This window comes from Empidonax traillii, unplaced genomic scaffold (assembly GCF_003031625.1).
Source record: "Empidonax traillii isolate 1590-97213 ecotype Southwest subspecies unplaced genomic scaffold, ASM303162v1 scaffold58:size1836614, whole genome shotgun sequence".
Lineage (NCBI taxonomy): Eukaryota > Metazoa > Chordata > Aves > Passeriformes > Tyrannidae > Empidonax > Empidonax traillii.
Window position 1 is genome coordinate 1,348,479 of NW_020955251.1, and position 14,187 is coordinate 1,362,665.

A 14,187-nucleotide genomic window follows, 5' to 3' on the forward strand; every position below is an offset into this window, starting at 1 on the left:
CAGTTTTCTTGCTTTGTTTTACAGGAAGAAAGGCGGAGGCTGAAAAATGCAATAATAATCCAGTCGTTTGTAAGAGGGTACAGAGACAGAAAACATCAAGTCAGTACTTACTTATCTATTTAGAAAGATGTTAAACAGTTTTGCTGAAAACGAGACTTTCTAGTTATAAATAATTTGATTGAAAAATCTTTTTCAGTATATGTTCCACAAAGTGGAAATTCTTTTTTCCCCTCTTGACATTTTCATTTGAAACTCAGTGTTTTAGTAGATGGATGTATATTCTGCACAGCATGGATGTGGCTGCACCTCAGTGGGATCACACAATGTTTTTTTTAGCTGATTAAAACAGATGAAAACCATTAGATATTAAGAGCTTTCACACACCAGTGGGGCTTTTAATTTTTTTTCCCCAGTTTGGCTAAGGTGGTAGTTTGAGTCAAAATGTTGTTCTTTCTAAGCTGCTATTGGGTAGATTCTTCTAAGAAAGAGCTTTATCTGTTTAAATTCTCTAATTAAAGTAAATTAGATTAAAATGTTCAATATGATGTTCTTGATAAAGAATAAACTTGTTGCATGTGTACCTTCTGAGTTCCAGAATGGAACTATGATAACATGTGTATATTTTGATCTCTTAATAAATATATGTTGTCTCTATTTTACTACTTTGCAACCTCTTTAAATGGGAAGATTTAAAAATTTTGCATCTCTCCTCTAAGTCATAGCCATTATTGATATATTGATGCGTGTTTTGTTTTTAAGTACTCCATCCAAAGAAGTGAATTTGATCGCTGTGCTAATTTGGCCCAATCCGGAGGAACCTTTTCCACTGCTAATGGAGCAAATTTGACTCTTCTAGTTCGTCAGTTACTCTTTTTCTATAGACAGAATGAGGATTCGAAGCGTTTGGTGAGTTCTGTTCCATACCTTGATCCACACGACTTGTGTTTCATGCCCTGTTAAAGTAGTCTTCTGCTTAAAAGGTCTTGAAGGGATGCAAAAAAGCCTTTGTCCACTTAAATTAATTTAAGAGTTCTTAGGAGTTGAGGCTTTTGCTGATCTGCACTCTGCTGATTTTCATTTAGTCACAGTAACTTAAAATCAGATTTTACAAGTGTGTGCACATACATACAAAATATGTGAAACGAAGCCTCAAAAATCCCCTACATATTATTCACGGTAGTTTTTTAGACCATATTTTCCACTTACTCCCTGGTTATTCCTAAGGTATTTGGGTGATATTTTTTTTTTCCTCACTGTTGAATAATGATGGCATATCAATTGCAAAGTCACTGCCAACTTTCCAAATGTATGAGTTAGTGTGATTCATAGTGGCTATTGATAATGGACATTAAAGAATTATGGCTGTTTATAAAAAAAACCCCACCAAACAGATCACTTCATTCCAAGATTAGAATTATTTGGAAGTGTAATTCAGTCTTAACTTTGAAAGTTTAGTACAAGCAGGCATGTAGATGATGTTGTATAACAGTGGGGTATTTTTCTCCTCTGAGCGTGATTCAGTCTGAGTTTGTGTTTTGTAAGTCCTCCGAAGGTATCCACAACAGCACTGAAATATTACTATCTGAGTTGCAATAGTCAAAACAGTAAACTTGTGCCTATTTTGTTGCAGGTATGGATGTGTCAGAATTTAATTAAACAGAGTTCTCAGTTTGTTAAGCAATTGGATGGTCCAGACAGACTGACTTGCTTATTCCAAATAAAAAGACTGTTGGGGCTGTGTTGCAGGTATGTTCTTTTTTTCTATGTTCTACTGTGTAAAAAGTGTTCAGAAATTATGTTGGGCACTTTCTTTTTGCAGCAGGTGAAGTATTAAATGTAACATTATTTTGTGCAGAGGAGTGTTTAATACGTGCGTGGGCCATGGTATTGGATACTTGTCCCTCTGTCGAACAGCGGAATGTTCTTAAGCTCTGTTGGCTTTCAAATTCAGGATGTGTTTGAGGGATGCTCTCCTAGGATAGGCTTAAGGATGCTCTTAACTGTTTTCATCAGCAATATTTGTGGAAACAGGTTTTCTTGGGAGCTTATAGTGGTTCGAACTTATTTTCTGAGGTAGAGTTATGTTTCAAGGATGTGCTTTGGGTACATGTTGTTTCAATACTAATGTTATTAAAGATGCCTTTCCTCACATTTTCTTTTAATTTAAGGCATATTAAGAAGTTACAAAGGCATATTAATCTGTTACATTACTGGCTTCAGCTTTACATTTATTATTTGCAGTGGGAGGATCACAGGAAGGTAAATCTGTTAAGGTGACTTGAATATCTGGCACCTAAATGCTAGGTTTAGAAAACAATGTATTTATTCTTACCAATAGGAACTAGTTATATTCTCCAGAGCTTTAAAATAATTTTTTTAGGAAATTGTTTCATTTAAGTCACTGAACCTTGTGTTCTTACTGTATCTATGATAAACAGTGACACCAGAGACTAAAGAAGACTTGAGTGGTGGGCTTGAAAGTCTGTGTGCAGTGGGACACAGCTGTGGTGTCACAACGTGGGATTGTACATTTTCACTACAGTGAAACTGTGTTTTTGTAAATGCTGCTAATAATGTGGATGGGGAAGAAAACACATGGTTAGGACGACTCTGCCTTTACACATCTCAAAACTAAATATCCTTTGAATTCTAAACAGGATCTTAATCATTTCTATCGTCACTGATAGTTATGTAAACAACAGTTGTTAAAAGGATGGGATTTTTAGTATTTCAGTCAGTAATCAAGGATATCACATTGTGTTAGTTATGCATATGATATTCCCTAGCATTTGTTCCCAGCCCATATTACTCTGGGGCTTTTATGTCTTCATGGAAAAACATGAATTATCCTTTGCTTCTCTTCTAGTTCATGCAGTAGACCTCCAAACTTTCAAATCATTGAGAGAATTTAGTAGAATTTAATAGGATTTACAGGTAGAGTGCCATATTCATAGAAACCCTAAAATCAGGAGCTACTATTATAAAGATGCCAACAAAAAGACGTAGATAAACTACCGAAGACAGTTGGAAACCATGTAGAAATAAGTTAATTAAAGGTGAATGTGAAAGACTTTTTGTAATTTTAGTTTTAAATCATTATACATATGCTTGTGGTGAAATAAGAGAAATACCTTGTTGAATAATTTCAATTTAATTTCATTTGTAGGCTATTGCAGAATTGCAATGATGACAGTCTGAATGTTGCACTTCCTATGAGAATGCTTGAGGTATTTTCATCTGAGAATACATATTTGCCTGTTTTACAAGATGTCAGCTATGTGACATCATTAATTGAACAAATTTTGCACTACATGGTTCAAAAAGGTGAGTAGCTACGAACCAGAAGTCCTGGGAAATACTAAGAAATTAAACAGAATGTGTAACACCTGAAGGCCACGTTGTTTAATCACATTTTTGCCTTCACCACAGACACAATGAATGAAGTGCTGCATACCCTCACCTGTACACTAGATGGACACTGTGCTTGTAATGAGATCATTGCTTGAGACATTACTGCTTGATACCTTTGGAAATTCTGTTTATAAATTGAATATTCTATCAAGTTACTTATGCAGACATTTACAACAGATTTTGAGAGTAGGTGGATGTTGCCTAACAAAAGTTTTAATGCAGTAGCTGTTTACACACACACTTTCCCATGGACACATGCACACACTGGGGCAGATCTAAGCTTTAGTTTTTTAAAAGTTGGTCATTGTGTTGCAGTACTGTTCTCTAGAAATATTACTATTCATTTTTATTCTAAATTGGCATTACCTTTTCATCTTGCAACACCAGAGACACCTTAGCAAAGAGATGGTGACCTGGCTTTGATTTATTGTTTGCTAAACTGCAGTGAGTTACACCTGTGCAAACATAGCTAAAGTTAATGAACTGTGTAGTTAGCACCGAAATTATGTTTTGTCTCAAAGGAACTTTATTGTTCTTTCAAGTGTCCCAAAAAATTAATTTGCCTTTCTGATACAGTAGCTTGAAGTTGCAAAACTTGTGGATAGGGAGGGAAAGACAAAAACATTTTGAAATAAACATCTCAGATCCAACCTCGTTGGTATAAAATGCAGAAAGAGCACCTTCCAGTCTGTTAGTTAGTTGTTGGAATAATTCTGTGTAAGTTTTACAGTACATTCAGTAGACTAGACTATCTTACCCTGTTACTAAGGATTTGGTTTTAACTACTACATGTTCAAGTCACTGTGAGAAAAATAATTTCTCTTATTGTAGTACATTTATTTTACTCGCCCTGGCATAGCAAAAACTGTAGAAGTATTTGTGTTTGTCTCATTAACTTGTTGTATAATAAATATATCTTCCAAAATGCATATATTTGTTCTTTTAGTATAATGTTGAATCCTCACAACTGGTACATGAAAGTTACTAGGATCTCAGAATCATTAATTTCTTACTAAAATGTAGCTTTCTGTTGACTTAAAATGAAAACAAAAAGAAGCATTTTTTTGCAACTACAGATGTTCTGTCTCCTAATCATTTATAATGCCTAATTTGTAAAGAATCTGTTAACAGCTTTTATTAGTATATGTTTTTGCATGTAATTTGTCTCGCATGTCTCTTGTCAGCATTGCTGAGTTATTCCTCTATGGGGACTTCCTGCTTCTTGCATGCCAAGTTAGGTGGTCCCCAGCACAGGGGCTTAGACTGGACTCTCGATGATGTGACAATTATTTATTGCATTTACGGTGGTTCCTGTAGTCGTGAGGCCTGGGTCTTTGGTTAGGAGTTCACTGAAATAATGTGATTCCATTTGTTCTTCAGTGAGACAAATACAAATTACCCTCTACACGTCTTTATGGCGTGGGGGGTGTAATGCATTTTATTACTGTCTGAGAGCCCTGTTTTGGAAACAGTGATTGTATTCTTCAGTCTGCTGAGGCGAGGTGGCCATAGAATTGAGACATTCTGCCAGCAGGACTCTTACCTGTATGATGCAGTCATACTTTGGAGTAGAGGGGAATATTTGTCATTTTTGGAAGAGTGGAAGGATAAAATGTGATTACAGTCACTTAAAGGAGAAGGGAAACATCTTTCTTGTAGGTCATTATTTAAAAGAAATCAAATTATTCATTTCATCAGCAAGAGTTGATTGGTCTTTGAAAATCAAACTGATTCTGAATGTTGGTCTCTGTGAATGATTTTATAATGGGATATTTCCAAAGAGGTTGCTGATAGAGCCCATTAGTTATGTGAATATGACTTGGACTATTGTAAAATGTCTTCATAAGTCAGGCTTCATACAGTGAATTGTAAATTATTTTTCAAGTTAATGTTAAGTATATAAGTTGTTTTTATGGAAAAGTAGAAAACTAGTATTTTGTTTAAAAAGTGATTTTTCTTACTTGCAGGCTACTACAAGTCGCTTTATTTGCTAATAAACAATAAGCTTCCCTCGAGTATTGAGTATTCTGATGTTTCTCGTGTCCCTATTGCAAAAATACTTCTGGAGAATGTTCTGAAGCCATTGCACTTTACATATAGCTCCTGTCCAGAAGGTGCAAGGTAAATGAAAATCATATTAGGTATTTCTTTACTCATTTGCATGGTTTCTTATTGTTGAGTGTCTGGCCATTCTTTCAGTGCAGTTTGTTGATTTATTTGCAATAGTAATGATTTTTTGGTAGTGCTATACATCAGTGAAACAATGTAGTTTCAGATGTGTTTAAGAAAAGGCAGTAAAAATGCTGAATGCTACAATAAATAGCACAGAGAATAGCAGGTATCTTGATACACAGGAACACAGGTGTGGAAAAGCTTAGATGAGAGCAGAGATGCAGCTGCAGGCAGGTGAAAAGAATTTTAGAGTTGAAAGGAACTTTGTGACAATTGAGCTGAGGTTTATGGAGAGAAATAACTAAGGTTACAAGCAGAAGGAGTCAGCTATGTAGACAAAGAGAACAGAAATCAAACTCTGGTTGTATCACATGTAAGAGTAATTTTTTTTTAAAGTAGGAATTTGTGTAAAAAATACTGATTGTGCTTTTTAGATTTTTTTCTGATATTAAAAATGTGTTTAGCTTCAGAATAGTTTTTCTTGAGTTAATGAAAAATTTAAGGGATAAAATTACATATAAGATCATCAGGAAAAGGATTTAGTATAAGGAGTTAATTTTTGAGAAATCTGGTGTACTGGATCAGGATTAATGGAGCACACCTTTGCAGCCTTCTTGGTGGATGTGTGCAAACTTCCAAAGTGATCTGTTATTCCAGGTGTATCATTGTGGGATATTTTGCCTATATTTTCCATAACAACAGTTTTTCTTCTTTTCAGGCAGCAGATCTTTGCAGCCTTCACAGAGGAGTTTCTGGCAGCACCTTTTACAGATCAGATATTCCATTTCATCATTCCAGCGCTTGCTGACGTGCAGACCATTTTCCCTTATGAACTCTTTCTGAATGCACTATTATTACCAGAAAGTGGATGTTCAAGTAGAAGTGATCAAGCCCCTTGGCTTTTCTACTTTGTGTTAACAGTTGGAGAAACCTATTTGGGTGAGCAAGCTGAGTGGCCAAATCGTTGTTTGTTTCATACTGGAGTGATTATGCTCTGCATTTCCATGACATGGTTCCTTGCCAAGTAAAAAGAACAGCTTGTGGAGAAAAGTGTTGGAGAGATCGGTTTGATTTCCTATTCTTACCTTTTTTTTTGGTAAAAAAAATGCATTGATTTGATAAGATTTGGCATAACTTGGGGAGGTATTTCTGGTAAAACATGTTTTCTAGTTTGGTGTGATGTGGCTGATGATCTTTTCTTTCAATGTACGTGCTGTAGGATCCCTTTCAGAGGAAGGACTTCTTGTGTATCTGAGGGTACTCCAGACTTTTCTCTCTCAGCTGCCTGTGTCTGCTGCTGGTAACAACTGTCAAGATGCAAACAGTGATTCTGAAGATGAGGATGAAGAGATCAGTAAAATGACAACCACACCAGTAAGCAGTTCAGAACTTCTTTGAAAGAGTTTGTATTATGGCAGCAGCACAGATAGGCAAAAACATGATCACTCTTTAAGTCCTGTATTTTTCTAGCTGTGTGTAGAAGGGAGCATGTTTTCTCCTTAAAAATAGATGATTGATCACTGTAGACATAAGAAACTTGTTGCTTACATTAAAAACAAACCCTTTACTATAATAATAGGCCTTAAACTACAGATAGTGTGTCTGCTGAAGGACAGAACTTTAAGTGTTTAAACTTACCTTCTTTAAATTTGTATTTTACAGAGAATTTTTCCTCTCTCTGTTCTTTAAGTCCATGATGATGCTAAGACATCATGAAACACACAAGCCTGATGTTCCAACTTAGTATTTTCTTCCTTTTTTTTATTTCTCACGGAAATACTACAAGTTAACTATAGTCTTTACCCTGTGGAATTAGCTCTGTGTATATCCGCTAGCTCAAAAGCCCTCAAAGGGGCTTTGTGTGATAATGTATAGAGACTATGCTATAAATAGAACTTCTTCACTGTATTTTAAACTTCCTCCAGTAGAATAAATCTGTGCTAACTTTAACCTCCGAATACTTGTGTCAGGGCTTTGAACAGCCAAAGTTAGATGTAGATTCAATAATCTTTCAGAAGATGTTGCCACTCAAAGGACTTAGGCAATGTGCAGGCTTTCCCTGTAGAATGTGTGAAATTTCACCATATTTAGAGTCCATTAAAAAAAAACCACAATTGAGATTGTTTTGCTTCCCCACAACAAGCTGGGAATTCTGGATTTCTATCTCAGGCATTCTAAGGCTTCTTGGTTATGTGTTGAAAGCAAAAGCATACCTGCTCTTCCAAGAGATTCTGTTCCTTTAATGCCCACTTACATTTCATGGGAGGTGATGTACATTTCTGAAAGGTGCAGCATTTTTAAGACATTGATTTTGAGATTACCCTCTTAAGGAGAACTGTGCTGTTGGGGAACACTTGCAACCTTTTACTTGTGAGTTTTTAGATGCCATATGTTACCACTACCCCAAAATCTTTACCAGGACAGTGTGAAAAAAATACTTAATTTGCCAGACACACACACTGTATGCAATGTAAATATTGGCAGATTCTACCTGTGGCTTAGAGATTTGTGATGTTTAAGAGGTGATTACTATGTTTGCAGATAACTTACACTAATTTGTAAATAAAAAAAAAAATTCTGCTCTGAGGAGTGCTTTAATAATACTATTTATTGCAATACGTTTTTGTGTGCTTCTCCTGTGAATTTTTAATGTATTCCGTATTTTAATGCATGCTTGTCTTAGAAAAAAATAGATGGGTGGATGGGAAATCCCTCTTTCTTAAAAATTTATAATTGGTTAACTTGTATCTTTCAAGAAGCCAGACTGCTTTGCCCAGTTGGGGGCAAGATAAAGATAAGAAATAAAGAAAGAAAATGTTGAGCTTGACTCAGCTCTATGCCAAGAGAAAACATTCCTCTTGGCACACTTCTGGCACTACCCAGACGAGTACTGACCACACTGAAGTTTGTTGCTGTTTGTTAACCTATGGATTATGAATGTGAAGTTGTGTTTGCACAGGAATTTACAGTCAACATCCATTTCTGGATTTTATGTCCAATGCTGACTGATGTCAGTGGGAAGAGATGATTATTCACATATTTTATGCCAGTAAATGATTTTTCCATATTGTACCCAAGTGTTGCAGAACATACATTAAAGGCCGTATTTCCAGTGACTAAAGTAAAAGATGGATTCCACAACCCATAAGTTACCTGCCTGGGGGTTTAAGATGGCTCTTGGGTCTGATACTTTTAAGGATGGGATATAGATGTGCTTCTGTTGTATTTAAAATATAAGAAAACTTTATGTTCTTGTAAAATTTGTAAGTATTTTTTTGTCAAAAAGGGGATACTCGATCACAAAAAAATTAAGAGCAGAATTTTCTTTGATGTGTTTGTAGGGTGATGGGAGAATATCAGTTCAGTACATAACTGAGGAGTGTCTAAAGAAGCTGGATACGAAGCAGCAGACAAACACTCTCCTGAATATGGTTTGGAGAGACTCGGCGAGCGAGGAGGTTTTTACCCTGATGGCATCAATCTGCCACACACTAATGGTACAACATCGAATGATGGTGCCAAAAGTCAGGCAAGTATAAATAACAATGATCTTGAACCGTAATACATATGAAATTGGTTTTATTAGATATACTTTACCTTGTGGGGCTTTTTCTGTGTTTTCTTTTATGACCAGCTGAAATAAGTTAGATTTTCGGAATTTAAATCTTAATTCTGCACAAACCAAAGAGTGGATTCTTTGTTTCTTATTTTTTTTGTTGTTCATTTTGCCCTCTCAAGATTCTTGGAAGGATGTTATCTGTTCCCTTGTCAGAGGCAGTGTTGAGTGTAATTCTAGTAGAAATTGGTGTAGCTTGTTTTTTAAAACATCCAGTGCTGTGGATTCCACAGCTGAGCACTGAAACCAACTTGTTCTCTTAGCTCTTTATAGGCAAAATATCTTGCTACAAATTAAAACAATTCCTGGCTATTGAAAATCATTGTTGTTTGGGAAGGGCTTTGGCACCTCAGATGGAGATAAAGGACATGTTCACTTGTATTCTTTTACAAAGATTGCAAACCACAAATGTTGGAACAACGGGAGGTTTTTCACCTTTTTATTATCAGACTGAGACCCATAAGTATTAACACTGTTGTGGTGCAAGTAGTTTTGAGTAAGTGTGTAGTTGCTGGTAGTATAGTAAGTATTTAGGGAATGCTGTAAACATAATTCAAACTGCATTGTAAACAGTGATAGAGAAAACTAATTAGGTGCTATCTTAGCCCAGTGGTGTTTATAGCTGTTAGAGGAAGTAAGATGTCAGTGAAACTGTGATTGCTCGATTAGGGTAATTAGTTCTTTGTAGACTAATTGCATTAGAGCAGGATGTGAGACCTGAAGATCATAGCAGTACTTGAATTAGTGTGCCTGCTTTATTGTTGCACGTAGAACATTGCCTTGGATAGTAATTACTGAGCTTAAATGCATCACTGCTTTGACTTGAGATCTGCTGGTGAACTGTGTGGAAAAGGGTGTTTAATGAATAAAGAAGTCACAGAACTTTAATTGTGTGAGTATGGCACCTACTTCCTCTGAGAAGCCATATTGGGTCTTTGCAATTATTTGTGATAACAAGCAATTTAAAACATTGGATACTTTCAGGAGTTATGAAAGCTCTACTCAACATCTTCTACTGGAAAGTAATTTACAAATTTTAACTTCTGAATAGTTCCCAAGTAGCTGAATTTTAGAAATAATGGTAGAGATACAAAGATTTGTGTCAGTGATAGCAGTGGAATTACTTCCATGGACAAAATGAAGTTAATTCACATAGGTATTGGATAAATTGAAGTAGACATTTAATTACTAGTTCCGAGTTCCAAGTCAGCCGTAAGGGTTGGGTTTGCCAGGGATCATCTTTTCAGGAGGTGTCAATCTTTTGTCCTGTTCTCAGTGCGTATTAGACCTAGTCTAGGTTACTAAGCAGCTATTCTAGATATTTGATGCTTGTTTGAAAGGTAGTAAATACTGTGGCATTTCAAAAGCATATTAAAAGACTTTTTACCATTAATTTCCACTTTTTAAATTGCCTGATGATTTTTTTAATTGCTCAATAATTTTATCAAATTTAATGATAGATCTTTAAAAGATGCTGCACTTGTTTTGAAACTAACTTTTAAATTACTTAATATTCAGAATAAAGTGTAGCTGTTTAATTAAACCATGTAGAAATAGTTAAGTAGAAATAATTTATTTCAAATTACTTTTAATATAATCTAAGAGCTCAATAATGCTCTTTTACTTTCTGTTTGGAAACAGACTGGGTCAAATGGTTTAAAAGAGAGTTCTTACAAAGACTGTTTATTTAAGAGCATTTACAACTCTAATAGAAAACAATGATAATTAAAAACATAAAGGCTGCAAATCTGCAAAGTGGGATGCTAAATAAAGAGAGTAATAATTGAAAATAATTTTTCAATAACTGCAAAGAAAATTAGGCTAAGATTAACACAGGCTTTGGAAGGAAGGAAACAACAAATATCTCTGCATCCTTTTAATAGTTCTGAGGTTTTTTCCCTCCTTGAACAAAAATAAGAAACTCACCGTATAGACTTTTGTCACTCTGATAAAGTTGAATGCTTTTTTTTCTTGTGGCTTCTCAGAGTGATTGTTGATATTATGTAGTTGGTGTTGTTGAATTAACTCAGTGTTTTCCTTGGTTTTGCAGCAGAGACCAAGAGAGAACAGAACAAGGTACCCAGAATTACAGTGTAGTTTTGAAAGAAGCAAGCCTGTAAAGTTCTTTTGTGACTCTCTACAGAGGGCAGTGGGACCCAGAGGTGGATAAATGTAACCATACATTTTTTTTGGTTAGTTGTCAGAAATTCTGAATAGGCTCTGGAAATAAACAGTCAAGCCCATGTTATAGAAAAAAACAAACTTGTGTATCTTGTGTTCAGTAACACAGATGAGGAGATGTAAAATAAAATCCTGATTATAGAGAAGTCACTGGGAATTGGGCTTGTTTTCAGAGGGACAGGTCTTTTGTCTTTTCACTGTAAAGTTGGTAGATATTATTGAATACTGTTACTAAAAAGAGAAAACTTGATTCTTGGAGCATAGTTCTCGTTATAGAGAGACTTGCAAGGTTTTTCTTTAAATAATAAAAATAGTAAATTCTAGTTCTGCAAAATATTTAGGGGTGTAATTAATGATGACTTCAGGTCATCACAGCTGAATATGAAATAGGGATGGAAACTGTGCTTGTACCGGGACATCAGTCGCTGTCTGATCAGTGCCCCTGAGTGATCACTAATCTGGGCTTAACAGTTTCATACTGGCTGTATGTCACTGCTGTTTAATTAATATAACAGTGCTCATCTCAAACCTGCAGTTCAGAATCGTTCTGGTGTAATCTGAGTAGCCTGTCTTCATACATGTGCTGAGATTTAGGTTTTCCATGAAGCTATGGGAGTATTTCTTTAGGGAATGTTCTGATGCTGCGTTGTGTCTTTCTTAAAACCAGAATCATTGTATATGAAGTTTGAGCTTATTTTTTTAAGCTTTGCTTTACATCCTTGGCCCAGTGCAAAGAGAGTCCGAAGCATAAAGCAGGCTGGAGAGCAGGGTAGTTCTGTTTAAGGATGGCTTTGGTGCTGCCTCGTGCTCGCAGTTCTGGAGTGACAGAAGCCGCTGCCGTGGCAGGAGTGACCTGTCACAGGCTGTGTGAGCTCCTCTCATTCTGCTGGATTCTCTTCATTAACTTAAATGGTCTCAGTGGGAAACTGGGCCCAATTTATGGCCCAGACTGAAAATCTTGCCTTTAACTAATTAACTTGTAGTGGTGTCTCAGCTAAATTAAGCCTAATGGGTCATTTAATCTGTCCCGTTGCACAGGAGGAATTTGACACTTTTTTTAAAACCAGAGGTGCCCAAAATACTGTTCTGGCAAGTACACATAAATCATGTGGCCTTTGTGGACAATTAGATACCTAGAGAGAGAAACGAGGTTCTAAATAAATGATCATTATGTACTTACTTTTGGGAGTAGATAATATAATTTGGTATGATTAAAATTGATCCTTAACAGAAATCACTGGATTGAATTTAACTCTGTCCTAGCCTGGGGCTGAGGTAGTGTGCATTTTTTGCACTTGAAAGGAGTTCATCCTTTCTGGAAGCAGAAAAATGGTTCTTCTCCCAAATGACAGTGCTAAATCTTAATATTGGACTTCACAGAAAATCTGTTAATCCATTACATAAAACACATATAATGATCTCATAATAAACAAATTGGGGGCATTTAGTGAGACTTTCAAGAAAATGCAAAACCCCCAGATGAGAGTGGGTTAAACTTTAGCCACTTGGTTTATTTTTAGACTAGTACACATATTGAAAATTGAACTCCTGAGTTAGGTTATAAAAATCTACATAAAAAGAAATAATGTCTGATCTTTTTTATTTCTATTTTTTTTTTGTGGAGGTGGTTTTTTTCTTTAAAAGAAAAGGTGGTCAAGACTCTATGGACACCCAAGTTTTATATTAACTGATCTCTAAACTTTGTGGATTGATAAGGCTTTATCTTCAGGATATATGAGCCATCCCTGCAATGTTCTGCAGTTTATCAGGAGTTCTTGCACTGTGTTATGCTAATGTAGTTCTACCTGGAAAGGCTGTTTATAAGCAGATGCATTTCTTTTCTCTGCCAAGGGAAAAGACCAAGTAAGGTGGATTTTGGCCTATTTTAATTCTCAAATTTTTTATTTTTTGCTCTTTAATTTTTTCAGTTGTTTGTTTGTTTGTTTGTTTGTTCCTCCCCTCCCCCCCCCCCATGTGAAGCCAAAAATTTTGAAACTTTAGTACGGTCAATTTCTTGAAATTTTTCAGAGATAGGGCTTTTCAAAGTCATCTTTATATTTTGTGTTGGGTTTCTTTTTTGTTTGGGTTTTTTGGTTGGTTGGTTGGTTTTTTGTTGTTGTTACAATTATTACCTTCAACTTTGAAAGCCAATTTCTGTACTTGGAGTGGAAAGGTAACAGTATTTTTCTGCCATCTTTACTTTTGCAATGGATTATATTCCAGGTGAATCTAGTGATGCAAAACTTTTGTAACACAAGGTCCAATTCATCAGTTCTGTGTTTAGTTCGCAGTTTCATGTTTTTTTTTCTGGTCACAGTACAGAAAATTGAGAATTGAAACTTTAGAACCGATGAATTCATCTGCTTCACGTTCGTAGGTATTTCATCTGTACAAAACAGGCTGTATGATACCATCTTCTACCAAATTTGCATTTTTGTATTTAATCAGATTTTCAGGAAAGGGAAATGTGAAAGTTGAATACATTCAGCATTTCTGGAATCAGGCCATGAAATAGAGCAGTTGCTACAATTGATTGCCTGAATCACGGAGATGGAATAAAAATGGCTAAAACTTAGGCAAAGGTTATTATTATAAGCTCTTAAGATTTGTCCTTTCTTCCCCTTCATTATTGCTGAATATTGCTAGAACAAAAAACCGAATTACATTATGATAGGTTCAGTGTCCGTAATGTTTGTTCATTTCTGCTAAAACTACTACATAATTTCCAGGGATGATTGTAAAATTAACAAGTTTTCACTTGGAGACCGTATGAGAGCTGACGGCTCTGTGCCAAATCACTTTTCATT

The 14,187-nt window shown here is 35.6% G+C and overlaps 1 protein-coding gene across 1 annotated transcript in view; it reads left to right on the forward strand.

Annotated features, from left to right (window-relative positions):
• The window catches only part of UBE3C (ubiquitin protein ligase E3C), a 72,802-nt gene that overhangs the window by 12,815 nt on the left and 45,800 nt on the right, over positions 1-14,187 (forward strand). The window contains exons 3-10 of the mRNA XM_027879795.1: positions 25-99; positions 760-906; positions 1,631-1,746; positions 3,167-3,324; positions 5,379-5,532; positions 6,302-6,522; positions 6,803-6,957; positions 8,925-9,112. Of these exons, the coding sequence (XP_027735596.1) occupies positions 25-99; positions 760-906; positions 1,631-1,746; positions 3,167-3,324; positions 5,379-5,532; positions 6,302-6,522; positions 6,803-6,957; positions 8,925-9,112 (1,214 nt within the window). The remainder of the gene's footprint in view (positions 1-24; positions 100-759; positions 907-1,630; positions 1,747-3,166; positions 3,325-5,378; positions 5,533-6,301; positions 6,523-6,802; positions 6,958-8,924; positions 9,113-14,187) is intronic.